At 46.8% G+C, this 12,530-nt stretch overlaps 1 protein-coding gene across 1 annotated transcript in view; it reads left to right on the forward strand.

The window, feature by feature from the left end:
* LOC119396511 (uncharacterized) overlaps positions 1–10,667 on the forward strand; it is a 133,733-nt gene extending 123,066 nt beyond the window's left edge. Inside the window, exon 7 of the mRNA XM_049416603.1 lies at positions 10,603–10,667. Within this exon, the coding sequence (XP_049272560.1) occupies positions 10,603–10,667 (65 nt within the window). The remainder of the gene's footprint in view (positions 1–10,602) is intronic.
* Positions 10,668–12,530: the final 1,863 nt, after the last annotated feature.

Raw genomic sequence — 12,530 nt, forward strand, 5'->3', positions numbered from 1 at the left:
AAGGAACGTAAGGGGCTTACGTACGCAAGGCACATTGGGGTCCCGGCACTAAAATTCTCTAAGAGGAATATTAGAGCTCGAGATCTCCAAGCCGCTTGTGTACGCCCGCTTTTGCGCTTTTGTGGCCTTAATACAATTACGTGCGCTGGTATCTCTGTTTCTTTTAAAAGCAGAGCTGTTTAAGCTTGGAGAATCCCTGTTAGTGGCGAATAAAAATTGTCATCATCATGAACCGGCACGCAATCCGTCCTCTTCTTTATCATCTGCTTTGCTGCCAGAACACGTGCACAGACTTTTCCGGCATGGTATGCAATGATTCTCACGTAACACTTGTCACGTGACATGTTCCAAAACTCACACCCGCTATATATGCTCGTCACAGAGTCACATCACGGAATACCAATTTTGGTGTATATCAATCTGGCGGAACGGCCGCCATCGCACCATGAGCGTGGCACGTAAGTCATGCTGTACATGACACGCGTGTCATGATTTTCACATTAACTTCCGTTATTTATGTTCGTCACACAATGATGTCGCGCACTACCAATTTTGGTGTATATAAAGTAAGCGAAACGGCCGCCAGCGCTCCATGAGCGTGGCACGTAAGTCATGCTGTACACGACACGCGTGTCATGATTTTCACATTAACTTCCGTTATTTATGTTCGTCACACAATGATGTCGCGCACTACCAATTTTGGTGTATATAAAGCAAGCGAAACGGCCGCCAGCGCTCCATAAGTGTGGCACGTAAGTCATGCTGTACATGACACGCGTGTCAAGATTTTCCATTAACTCCTGTTATTTATGTTCGTCACACAGTGATGTCGCGCACTACCAATTTTGGTGTATATCAAGCTAGCGCAACGGCCGCCAGCGCACCATGAGCGTGGCACGTAAGTCGTGCTGTACATGACATGCGTGTCATGATTTTCATAATAACCCCTGTTATTTATGTTCGCTATACACTCTTGTCGAGCCATACCAATTTTGGTATATATCAAATTAACGAAACGGCCGCAAGAGCACCAATACTGTGTCATGTAAATAATGCTGTACACGACATGCATGTCATGATTTTCATGTTATGACCAGTCATCTACATTTGTCATACAGTCACATTATGCCATTACAATTTTGGTATACACCCCATGAACGAAACGGCCAGGAGAGCACAAATTCGTAGGCGGCTAGATAGGTAGATAGACAGATAGATACGCTCAAAGTTGCAGAGGTTCGCTATTTAAAAAAAAAAAAAAAAAAAAAAACAAGATAGACGCAAACCCACAGGTCTTCATAGCTCGAAAAGTCACCGATGATCACGATACTCCCTCATGCGAATTCTGAGCGCAGCTTTGTGTTGAGGCAACGCGAACTGTGAATTTTTGGCTATCCGCATTGGAACATTCGTTACATATTCCCACAGAAACTGCCAGTGCTCGAGTGCTACGCACGCCACTCTGTGCATTGCAGGCGTCATCGACATCCCCGTCACGACAAGCGAGACAGTAGCAGCGCACCCACCAGCCCTGCATGCGCACGAGCTCCGACCGAAGGGCGAGCACGCATGACGGAGGAAGAAAGCGATGTTAGAGGCCAGTGGGTCGTGATATCGACAGAATCCATGTTCGCTGTCTTTCGTCTTCGTTCGCTCTATCGGTTACGCCCACTACGCCAACGGCGATGCCGAGCAACGCAGGAACAGACGCCTAAGAGCTGCGCTCAGCACAGCGCGTATCGTAGAACGTCGTGGACTCGAATCGGCGTGCACAACTCAGTTTCACGATGATTTGGACACGCCTAATTCACTCCTTATTCTTCATTAAATTTGTATAACAATGTTCTTGCACAATTTCGCTTTCGCAATTTGTTTCGGAGCGCTAGATTTCACGAATAAACAGCGCGTAGATAGCCTCAGCCGTGCGCCCGCCGCGCGGATTGACTATATATGGCGGACGCCGCTGGAGCGGAGGCGTGGCGGTGACGTGAACAGCGTCATCGCCGCGCCGTCACTGCCCCGCCCATTCGCCAGACTCCTTGCCCCTTGATTTGGAAAGTAGCGACACTCTCGCGTTTTCCTCCTCAATTCTCCTCGGATTTCTCCCCTCCCTTAGCCGGCGCGGTGCGCACGGCACGCTGAACCCTCCACTGGCTCGGCGCAGCCGCATTAGAATCACTGCGCGCGCTTGTTTATTCGGCCCTTTGAAGCATTACATGAGAATCTGTCGCTTAAAAACCGTCGTGATGAAAGTGGGCTTCTGATAGGACATAATGACAAACACATATCTTTTAAGACGCTTCCATAAATACAAGCGCATGCGTTTCGAAAAAAAAAAAAAGAGTTTACCAACTGGCGGCAGAGTCGCCGCTTCGGCTGTCCGTAACGCGGAGTTGTGTTAAGCGCATGTAATGTATGCAGCATAAAGTACAGTCGAGAATTTCGTTCCTAATTGTTGTCTTGATGAGCTCAAAGAAGGTAGGTAGCCAAGAAGAAATGTGGTGGTTTACTTGAATTGCTCGAAATGAGTGGGCCGGAAGCCTTTTAGTGCCAATGCCGCTGTCAAACACGTACGCACGAACATATATACACATGCGCGTACACACGCAATACAGAACGCACGCACGCGCATACACACACGATACACACACACACACACATGCACATATACACAGGCGCACACACGCGATGCAGACACGCACGCACATACATACCCACGCACGTACACACGCGATACAGACACGCACGCACATACACTCGAGCATACACGCGCGATACAGGCACGAACGAACGCACATACACACACACACGCGCGTACACACACATACGCGCGCACACGCACATACGCACGCGCCAATACAGACATGCACACACACATACGCAAGCGCACGCACACCACGGCGCACACATACACAAACCTACGCACACGCAGGCGCGCACATGCACTCGCACACCCGCAAAAACACGTGCGCACACGCACTTACACACGCAATCGCACACATACAAACACGCATGCACCCGCACACACTCGCCTGGAGGGTTGATGCGGTGCGCGAGCAACTAAAAGCGCGCGAAGTTTCCTTGCGCGTGCTTTTCGTGACGTCAGGGTCACCTGACTGGGAGGTATCGCGCGTCGCAGCCAGTCAGCGTTGCGGATGCGCCGGCTCCGTGAAAGAGAGTGTGAAAAAAGAGGTTGACGGCGCGACGAGGGTATCGAGGGTGCGGCGGCGTGGATAAAACAGCGCCGCTACTTTCCAACATCTAGGGGCTTTAATCCTGACACAAAAATTTTCGCCCCGCGTTTTTTTGCTGCAATGTGTTGCTGGGGGCCTGTTAGTCATAACACGGCACATCGTTTGCTGCAGCGCGCGACAGATAATTAATTACAAGCTCCTCATTACCGACACAGCCTCAGTTTCGATTTGACAGAGCTCCAAAAACGACAAGCCGCCGGGTGCAACTATCACCACCTAGCGAGTGAAACGCTCGGTCACGTGAGCACACAGAACAGTGACGCATTTCCGCGCGGTCTGTCGTCGTCGGGCTCATCGTCATCTGATGGCGACAATTTTCTTGCGGCGGGGATCGAAGGAATTTTCGACGTGGCGAATCACTTCAGGTTTGACCCGCTGGCGAGGAGCGATTCGTCGGGAAGCGCGTCAGAACAGAAATGGCGGCTACGACGTCATCGTAACTTGTACCGGCTGCAACGGTTACATAGGGGAAGTAGGGGCGTCACCTCGGGTATACCTCAGGTACCTCAGGTCACCTCCGAGGGTGTCAATGCACTAGGTGCGGCCTATAATGCTGGATCGCGCTCGCGAACTTCAAAATTCATATAAAATACCTTCCAAGCTTTATTCGCTGTCGATATTTTGCAGATGGTACACGCACGTACACGGGAATCGATCCAGCAAGGTATCTCGGCCGCGAAATTTTGTGTCAGTACCCCTTTAAGCTAGACGTGACTGCAGCGCCACTAGTTCTCACGACCGCCTCTCCGGCGGAGCTTTTAAACTGAGTTTGTTCTAGTAACGTTGGGTGGGGGTTCAGCTGCTTGAATTTCTCGTTTTCTTCTTCCTTTTCAAGGATTTCGCGTTCCATTACCTTTCAGCACGGACACCCAACACCCAGAATTCGTTGTTATAACCGATAATGCAGCATGCTGACATTGCTGTAAGCGGGTTCTTTCACCGTAGAAAACATACAAAAGTTGACGGTGCAGCAGCTTCTCATTTTTATAACCAATTTATTGTTAAGACACTAAAGAGCAAAACAATTTCTCTCATATTGGTAAAGTACTCTTTCACGATACCAAAAACGCCACACTTGCTGCTAGAAGACGCTTAGCACGCGAGAAAACGCGCAAAAACAAAATGTGTGTGGCGACGCCACCTTGATGTTTCCACACCATTCGCTGTAACGTCACATGTTTTGACGGCGCCTACTAGGAACTACGTAGTTCCTAATCGGTAAGAATGAAGTACATTGTCCTCTGAGGGGGCCATAGACTTAACACCAAGTTTGGGGTAATTTTGTGAAGCCAATGGCTCAAGAATACGATAAATACGCTTTGAAATCCGTGACGTCACGCGGGGAGATTTCGGCACGAAATTTAAAAATGAAACTTTGAACTTGATTTTCTCTTTTATCACTAAACCTATGATGGCGAAATTAACAACATTAGAGTACTCAGAGCACAATTTATCGATCTAAACCGATTTATTGTTTCTCTTTATAGTGTTCCTTTAAAACCGGTATCGTTATAAGTGCGTTTGACTGTATTCAAATTTCGCTTTCACAACTTGGCCCCACATTTCAGGATTCTTCCTCTGTGGTGCTGGTAGCTGTCGTCGACAGTAAGTGCAAGTACACTTTCGTTGACGTCTACGCCGAGAGCCGTGATCAGCAGAGCGATGTATTTGAAAGTTCAGACCTTGGCCAGGCACTTCTTGGTGGCTCTCTCGACCATCCTTCGAAGGCTGTGTTACCCCGCACTGACAGAAACATGGCGCCCTACATCTTCGTCGGAGATGAGGCATGTCCGCTACAGAGGAACCTCGTGGTACCATTCCCCGTGGGAGAGGCCAAAGACGAGAAAGTAGTCTTCAACTACAGGTTGAGCCGAGCGAGGTAGGACGCTGATAATACGTCGGATGTAGGCTTGTGCGAATATTCGAGCACTTCGAATATTCGAACGAATATTACAGTATTCGAATTCGCTTCGACACGAATTTAAATTCTAGGAAGTTTCGAAGTATTCGAAATGAACGAATAGACATACATAGACCGCGTGTAACCCCCTGTAAAGGTGGTTTTACTGCAGTGGAGGAATGCTCTACCATGAATACACCTATCCAGAGGAAATCCGCACTGCCGCGAAGCCACACTTCAAGTACAGTAAAACCTCGTTATTTCAAAGCCACTGGGACTGTGAAAAATCTTCTTATTAAGCGGGTTTTTGAATTAGCCAAACAAAAACCGGGATGCAAGGAACTTTGAATTACTAAAAGTAATCAGAGGTGGTTGTTCGCTGTGCCTGCTAGTTTGCGGCTCCAAGGGTTATGTTTTCCAGCAATGTCCAGTCCCAATTTTGCCGCTAAGCCGGGGAAACGGAGGGTATGGTGGCTAGAGGGGGAAGTGTGACTGGTGACAGGCGCTGTATCCCCGCCAGAGATGCGCGGAACGCAATGAAAGTTCTGGCCGCCGCAAGGGGCGCTGGTGTAGTAGTAGGTGCTCGCGATCGCCGCGCTTGCTTTGGCTCGTCTGGGCTCGTTCGTTCTCTCTGTGCTCTGCCGTCACCTTGTTCGGATGCCTCGCCTTCGCTGTCGTCGTTTGTTTACCCGCCACTGTACCCACGTGTTCTGCGAACCATGCCGTCAAATCGCTCAAGTACATGCCTCGTCCCTGGCTGTAAAGTCGGATATAGATCGTGCTCGGAGAAGCTTTAAAGCCCCGAAGGATCTCTCGAGGCGAGATCAATGAGCTCGAAATATTCAGCGGACTGACAAAGAGCTGACGAGAGACAGCGTTGTTTGCGAGCGGAACTTCGACGTGAGTTTCATCGGAAGGACATATCAACACATTATAAACGGTGAGGTTGTTGAGATACCTCGCGTTTCTCAGAAGACGCTGTGCCTACGGTGTTTCCGGACGCACCGAAGTACTTTACCAAAACAAGAAAAGCAGACAGGAGTGTCCAAAGGGAGCGCCAAAAACTTGAAGTTGAGGAGGGTCAACTAATTTGACCTCTTAACGTGATAGGGAAGTATGTGATAACAAATGTCTGACATAAATGGGATGACAAATGTGTGATAAATAAACATGTTTTACCATTTCCCTTGCGTGTATTTAGTATGCATCTAAAGCCGTAAGTTAACAGAAATCATTGGACCTTGCATAGATAGAACTATCGCTAAAATAATAAAATAAAATGTTCAGTATCAAAGAGCCTCCAGCTGCAGCATTCCGATCTCCACTTCAATTTTCTCAAGGAAAAGGAGCCGGAAAATGTAAATGCTTTGAACATTTCGCGATCAAGAGAACCTCGTACAATACAGAGGAAATTGAGGGGGGGGGGGGAGGTGGGTGCGGACCAAGAGAGGAAAAAAAAAAAAAACGCACTGCAGCCAATATACTCGCTATGAACGATTGTAAACAGTTTCGAGGAAAAAAACACTTTAAAGTCAGCTATGCAGCCGAGCAAGTGCTTTAGTTCAACTGTAGCAGATATATAAATATGGTAAAGGCAGCGCAAAAGGAACATGATAATAAGAACGACACAGAACCAACGCTGAACAGTTCAGCGCCTGTCCTGTGTCGTTCTTCTCGTGTTGCCGTTTTCTTGCGCTGCTTTTACCATGAAAATCAACCAACTAGCCCAGTTTTTGCGCACTGTTGCAGATTAAACATGTGAAAGCAAACCGATATTAAGAAACATTTATATATGAAAACCTGGAGGCACGCCAGTTCCGTCTGATTTAAAAGCAAATGTTCGTTTTCTTTTTTTTTTCTTCTTGCTTAACACCGCTAAGAAATCAAAATAAGGCCTATATTGCATTTACAAACCAGTTCTCTTTTAAGAGTGCAGAAATAAGACATTCGAACGAGTGTTTTTGGATGGTATTCTCGAGCAATCACTTTCAGTAATTTGATCATAATGTTCAAACATGATGATGATGATGATTTGTGGCTTTGCCCTTTGTAGCGGGTGGACACATATGGTATGTTCTAGCCTGGGTATGAAGAAAAAAAAAAGGAAAGAAAAAGAACGACAAAAAGAAAGAAAAAAAAGAACGAAGGCACGAAAGAGTTCACTTCTGGCACCACTTCCACCACTGTTGGAGCCTTGTCTTTGTGGTGGCAACGGCTTTTTCATTCCTGTCCGCCAGGGCCAGTGCCTGAGGGAGAGTAGTGGCCTCCGGCGGGCGGGGTGAGAGTTTTTGGCATTGCAGTACCAAGTGCTCCACTGTCTCTTGTTCTGCTCCACACGCTCTACATAAAGTTGAATCGATGTTCGGGTCAAAGCGGCTGCGATATGCCAGCGTGCGAAGCGCTCCCGCGAGCGCCTCGAACAGTAGCCCACTTCCACCACTGTTATCGTACAAAGATTCCGGGGCAATGGCCTCTTTGTATGTTCGGTACAGCTGGAGTGTACTCTTTTGCTGCAGCGACATTTGCCATTGTGCGCTCTCCTCTTCGCGTATCCGTTTCCGAACTGCCGCGGTAAACTTGCGCTCCGTGTTCTCGAGTGTTGAGCAGTCCAACATTCCGTACTTGCGTCGGAGAAAGTAGACTCTATTTAACCACTGCGTTCTGAGCCCCACGAAGTGCAGGTAGCGGAACATGCGACGGGCCCACCGGTGATCATTCATGAAGCGTAGGCGTCCTTCATAGGCGATCTTGCTTGTGGCTTCCCTTGCCTCGAACGTTGACCAGCCTACGTCCCCCTGAATGGCCTCCACTGCGACCCTTCCATGGCAGCCTAGTGCCAAACGGCCCACCTCCCTTTGGCCTCGCTCCTACGACGCAGGTAGGCCTCGCACCTACGGCGCAGGTAGCGCCACCTAGTGTGACCGCCATCTTTCATTGGGAATTCGTACAGCCCTCCGCTCTCGCCCGTCACACTTCCCCCTCTAGCCACCTCGCTGTTGCCAGCGCAAGAAAAAAAGAAGAAAAAACAAAACAAAAACGGTCTCGTGGTCAACTGAAATGCGCGCATGCGGAAAAGAAGACGTGCTTCACTGCAACATAGTGGTGACACGCGGGCAGCATGTCACCTAGCGTCAGCGTGTCATGATGCGACCTTCGCCCATTCTTTCTGGTAAAATGAAGAATTTATTAATGGCCTGTGTGACAGAATTCGCGATGTGTTCTGGGTGAAAAAGATGGTCATTGAAGTTTTCGAACTGAGTTTTCGAAGTAGGCGTTGTAGGCAAGTACTCCGCCAGCGGTGCAAGTGCGCAAATTGCCGGAGCAACCGCCAATCGGAGCTTCGTATACGTCGCGAATTCCGTCAGATCGTCCTTTATTAATTTCTCTATTTTCCCAGAAAGAATGGGTAAATCATGAAGCGCTGACGTTGCGAGAAGCATGCGTCATGCTGCCCGCGTGTCACCGCTGTGCTGCAGTGAAGCACGTCTTCTTTTCCGCAGGCGCACATTTCAGCTGACCACAAGACCGCTTTTTTTTTTTTTTTCTTGCGCCACAGCAGCGAGGCTGGGGTTCTTCATCTGCCGATCATTTGTATCGTTACATTGCATTGCCTTGTAGCTCCTAAGGGCCATCGTTTCTGCGGATTTGCAGCTAAATCGGGATCAAGAATTGGCACATGGCACCTAAAGTTTTCGAATTAACCGGTCTAGTGCTGAACGCCGCTTCAAATTATCCACTCAAATTTACATTGCAAAATACGGGACCGCAGTAATCCATCGAATTATGCAGGATTTCGAAATAACCGAGTTAGAATAATGAGGTTTTACTGTTTTACCCTCACATCGATTCGTCATTTTTTATGTTAAAAGCTTGTTATACCGGCCTATATGCTCTAAGTATAGTAAATTTTAAAACGTAACGTATTTTACAGGTTATCACTTGCATTCTACTGAAACTTAAATCCTGCTACTACTCAAAGTTGCTTCCACTTCCCTTTGGACCAAAAAGAATGACATTTGTTTACCGCCTTGTTTCAACTTTAAAAATATTGTGCAGGTCAGTTGGGTCATGACAAATATGCCCATTTTTTTATAATACGTAATATATACTATTTGAATTCACTTCGAAATTATTCGACCAAATCGCTATTCGCTTCGGACCTAAAATTTACTATTCGCACAAGCCTAGTCAGATGCATTGAAGCTTGCATTTGGGTACAGTCACTCTTTTTCCAAAGTGTATTGTATAGTACTCATGGATTGAAATACGGTATTTTTTTAGTATAACGACTACTGTGAGCAATTACTCATGATAACCACATCATGTCACTGCAAATCTAGCCTCTAAAGGTAATGTTATCTCGGATATAAGTGTTCGTGTCAAAATTACACCGATATGTCACAAATTTTAGACACTGGAAACAAAATGTGCATTACTTAGCTCTAGCTTGCATTTCAATCCGTGCGTACAGTACTTAATTTGCTAAATAGTTGAATAGAATAGCTGAATAGGATAGAACCTCGGTAATCTCCCTGCCTTTAATTTTTTTGTTTTTCTGGGTACAAGTTTTCTCAGCAGTCCATTTCCTTGTGCTCCTTTGTAAAAATTTCTATCTTTTATTTGCCCCAATCAAATAATGTTCTGCTGTTTAGTACTGTATAGTGAAAATTCCTGGCCACAGCAGCTGCATACTGTTGGGGGGTCAGAGGAACATAAGCGCTTGGGCACATATTAATGGGATGAAGTAACACATGTGATAATACGGAACCCTCCTCTGCTACTGCGCTAATATGGTGTCACTGATACAGTACTGCACTAATACTGGTGTCAGTGTTAATGCAGAACACTCCACTACACCATCCCTCATAATTCAAGCTTGAGGATAATTACCACCCCAATACGGAACCCTAGCTCCTCTACTACTATGTTAATACGGTGTCACTACTGTGGTACTCCACTAATATGGTGTCAATGCTAATACGGAAACTTCCACTACAGCATCCCCCATGAGTCGCACTTCAGGACAATAAACACAACATTTAAATGTAATTTTTTTTTTCACCCATTTTCTACGTTTATGCAGGAGATGCTCAGACAATGCCTTTGGACTCACAGCAGCTTGTTGGAGAGTGCTGCTACAAACCATTAACCTACAGCCAAACAATGCCGACTATGTCATCAGGGCAGCCTGCATATTGCACAACTTCCTCACCGACCTGAACCCGCAGCTGGAAGGCTATAGAGACACCGAAGACAGTGTCGGTAATGTGACTCCAGGTTGCTGGCTGCAGAGTGTCGAAGAGGCGAACGAAACGGAGCCGCACTATTCTCCCCTCGAGGCAAAGCATGCTAAGGATGGGGACGTGGCTGGTGCAGAGACCAGGAACAATTTCATGACGTACTTGTGCAGCAATGTGGGAGAGATTCCATGGCAATGGCACGTGCCAGATGTGTCGAAGGAGGCCACGCAAGCACATCTGTGTGAACAGCCGCTACTCTCGGCTTCATCATGAAGGCAAGTGTCCTCTAGGTTGTTGGGAGGTCTTCACAGTATGGCGTTTAGGCGCTGTAATGACTTTTTCATTAATACTTAGACACTACGAAGTGTATACAGATCACATTAACATTGCACAGCAGTTGTTACCTTGACTACACTTCATTTGCATATATATTTCAAGTATTGATAGCTTAATATACTTCCTCATTTCATGTTGCATAGAACATAGAGAGCTGAAATAGCAAAAGTACTCTTTACCTCTGTATCTCCACAACAACCTATGTATAACACCTTTGGAGTCTGTACTTGAGCATGTTTGCTTAGGTTAATTACTAGCAGGGGAGCCTGCTCGTGAAAAGGAAATTTGCCAAAGTGTAAAGATGGTTTGGAGCGCATACAGCAGGCATCCCCAAATCATGACAGGCAATCTGCCGCTATCCAAATGCGAAAAGTGTACAATCATTGCATACTGCCAATTCTAACACATTGGGCCGAAACCTGGAGGATAACAAAGAAACTCAAGAAGTTAAGGACCATGCTGCGCACAATGCAATGGAAAATGATAGGATTAAGAGATCGGGAGACAGCGAAATGGGTCAGGCAGCGAACAGTTGTGGCTGATATTATAGTTGACTTTACATGAAAGCAATTAATCTGGGTGGGCCACATGATATGTAAGACAGGCAACAGGTTGTCAGAGCAACGGAAATAATACCAAGGGATGGGGAACACAGCCAAGGACAGAAGCAAGAGTGACGAAATTGAGAAGTTTACAGGTATAAAATGCAGTCAGCTCATACATAATGGGGTAAATTGAAGATCATTGCAAGAGGCTTTTGTGCTGCAATGGAGATAAAATAGGCCGACGATTATGTACAGACTGGTCCACTGTTAAAGGGAACACATGCAGGGCATGTCCAGATTTTGCTGTATTGCAAAAGCATAGTCGCTTAGATTTGCATGAGACTACTGGTAGTTGACATAGCTGACAAGTCTGACTTCTTTTGAAAGACTTGTGCCATGCATGAACAATGTTTCCTCATTCACTTGCCGTTGAGGGGCCAGCAACATGAATGGTGCTCATTCAGGTGTTCCGTTTAACAGTGGACCGTACTGTACACCCAGCTGTGCAGGAAGAAACTCACTCTTGTGGTCTGTGTCCTACCTGTGACATAACAAAGCAGGTGCTGCAGTAGGATGAATTTACAGAGATCTTTCTTTTTTCTTACTGTACAGATGCTGTTGAATCGCAAGAATAAGTCCTGTGAAGCCATCAATTGCTGGCAAGACATGGCAGGCAGTGCTCTGGAAGCTCTTCGAAATGGGGACATTGCTCCTGCGACATTGTTGGCATGCTGTGGCACTGCTCTATTCACGAACGCTCAAATGAATACATCAAGCAAACCTACAGCTATTGTGTTTGTGATCTGGCAAGAACCTTGTTTGCGGACTTTCTTCTTGGTCCCACCAACGGCGTGCGTAAATTCGGAGACAAGAGAGATGTGCAACTGTCGACTGCCACACGGCACAAGTTACTGTGAATATACACGATTATTACAAATGACGCTCTTAAGCTTCCTGCTGAATTTTTGAAGTCTCCAGCACAAATACCTTCAAACGGTGACCAGTATACACAAAAAAAAGATTATGGCAGCTTCGCACTATAGGTCGGCAAAAAGTGTGGAGCTCTCTCAGACTCACTCAAATAATGTATTTTCCGCTGAGGGCTCACTCGAACTCAGGCTCGCCAAAATTGTCCTCAACAGGACTCACTCAGACTCAGACTCACGGCTCGATCTGTGTCTGAGTGAGTTGACTCATGAGTCCATTAGCGTAAAATTAGCTCTTTCGATCATGGTGTCAACGCTTTTTAACACCA

This window comes from Rhipicephalus sanguineus, chromosome 6 (genome assembly GCF_013339695.2).
Source record: "Rhipicephalus sanguineus isolate Rsan-2018 chromosome 6, BIME_Rsan_1.4, whole genome shotgun sequence".
NCBI lineage: Eukaryota > Metazoa > Arthropoda > Arachnida > Ixodida > Ixodidae > Rhipicephalus > Rhipicephalus sanguineus.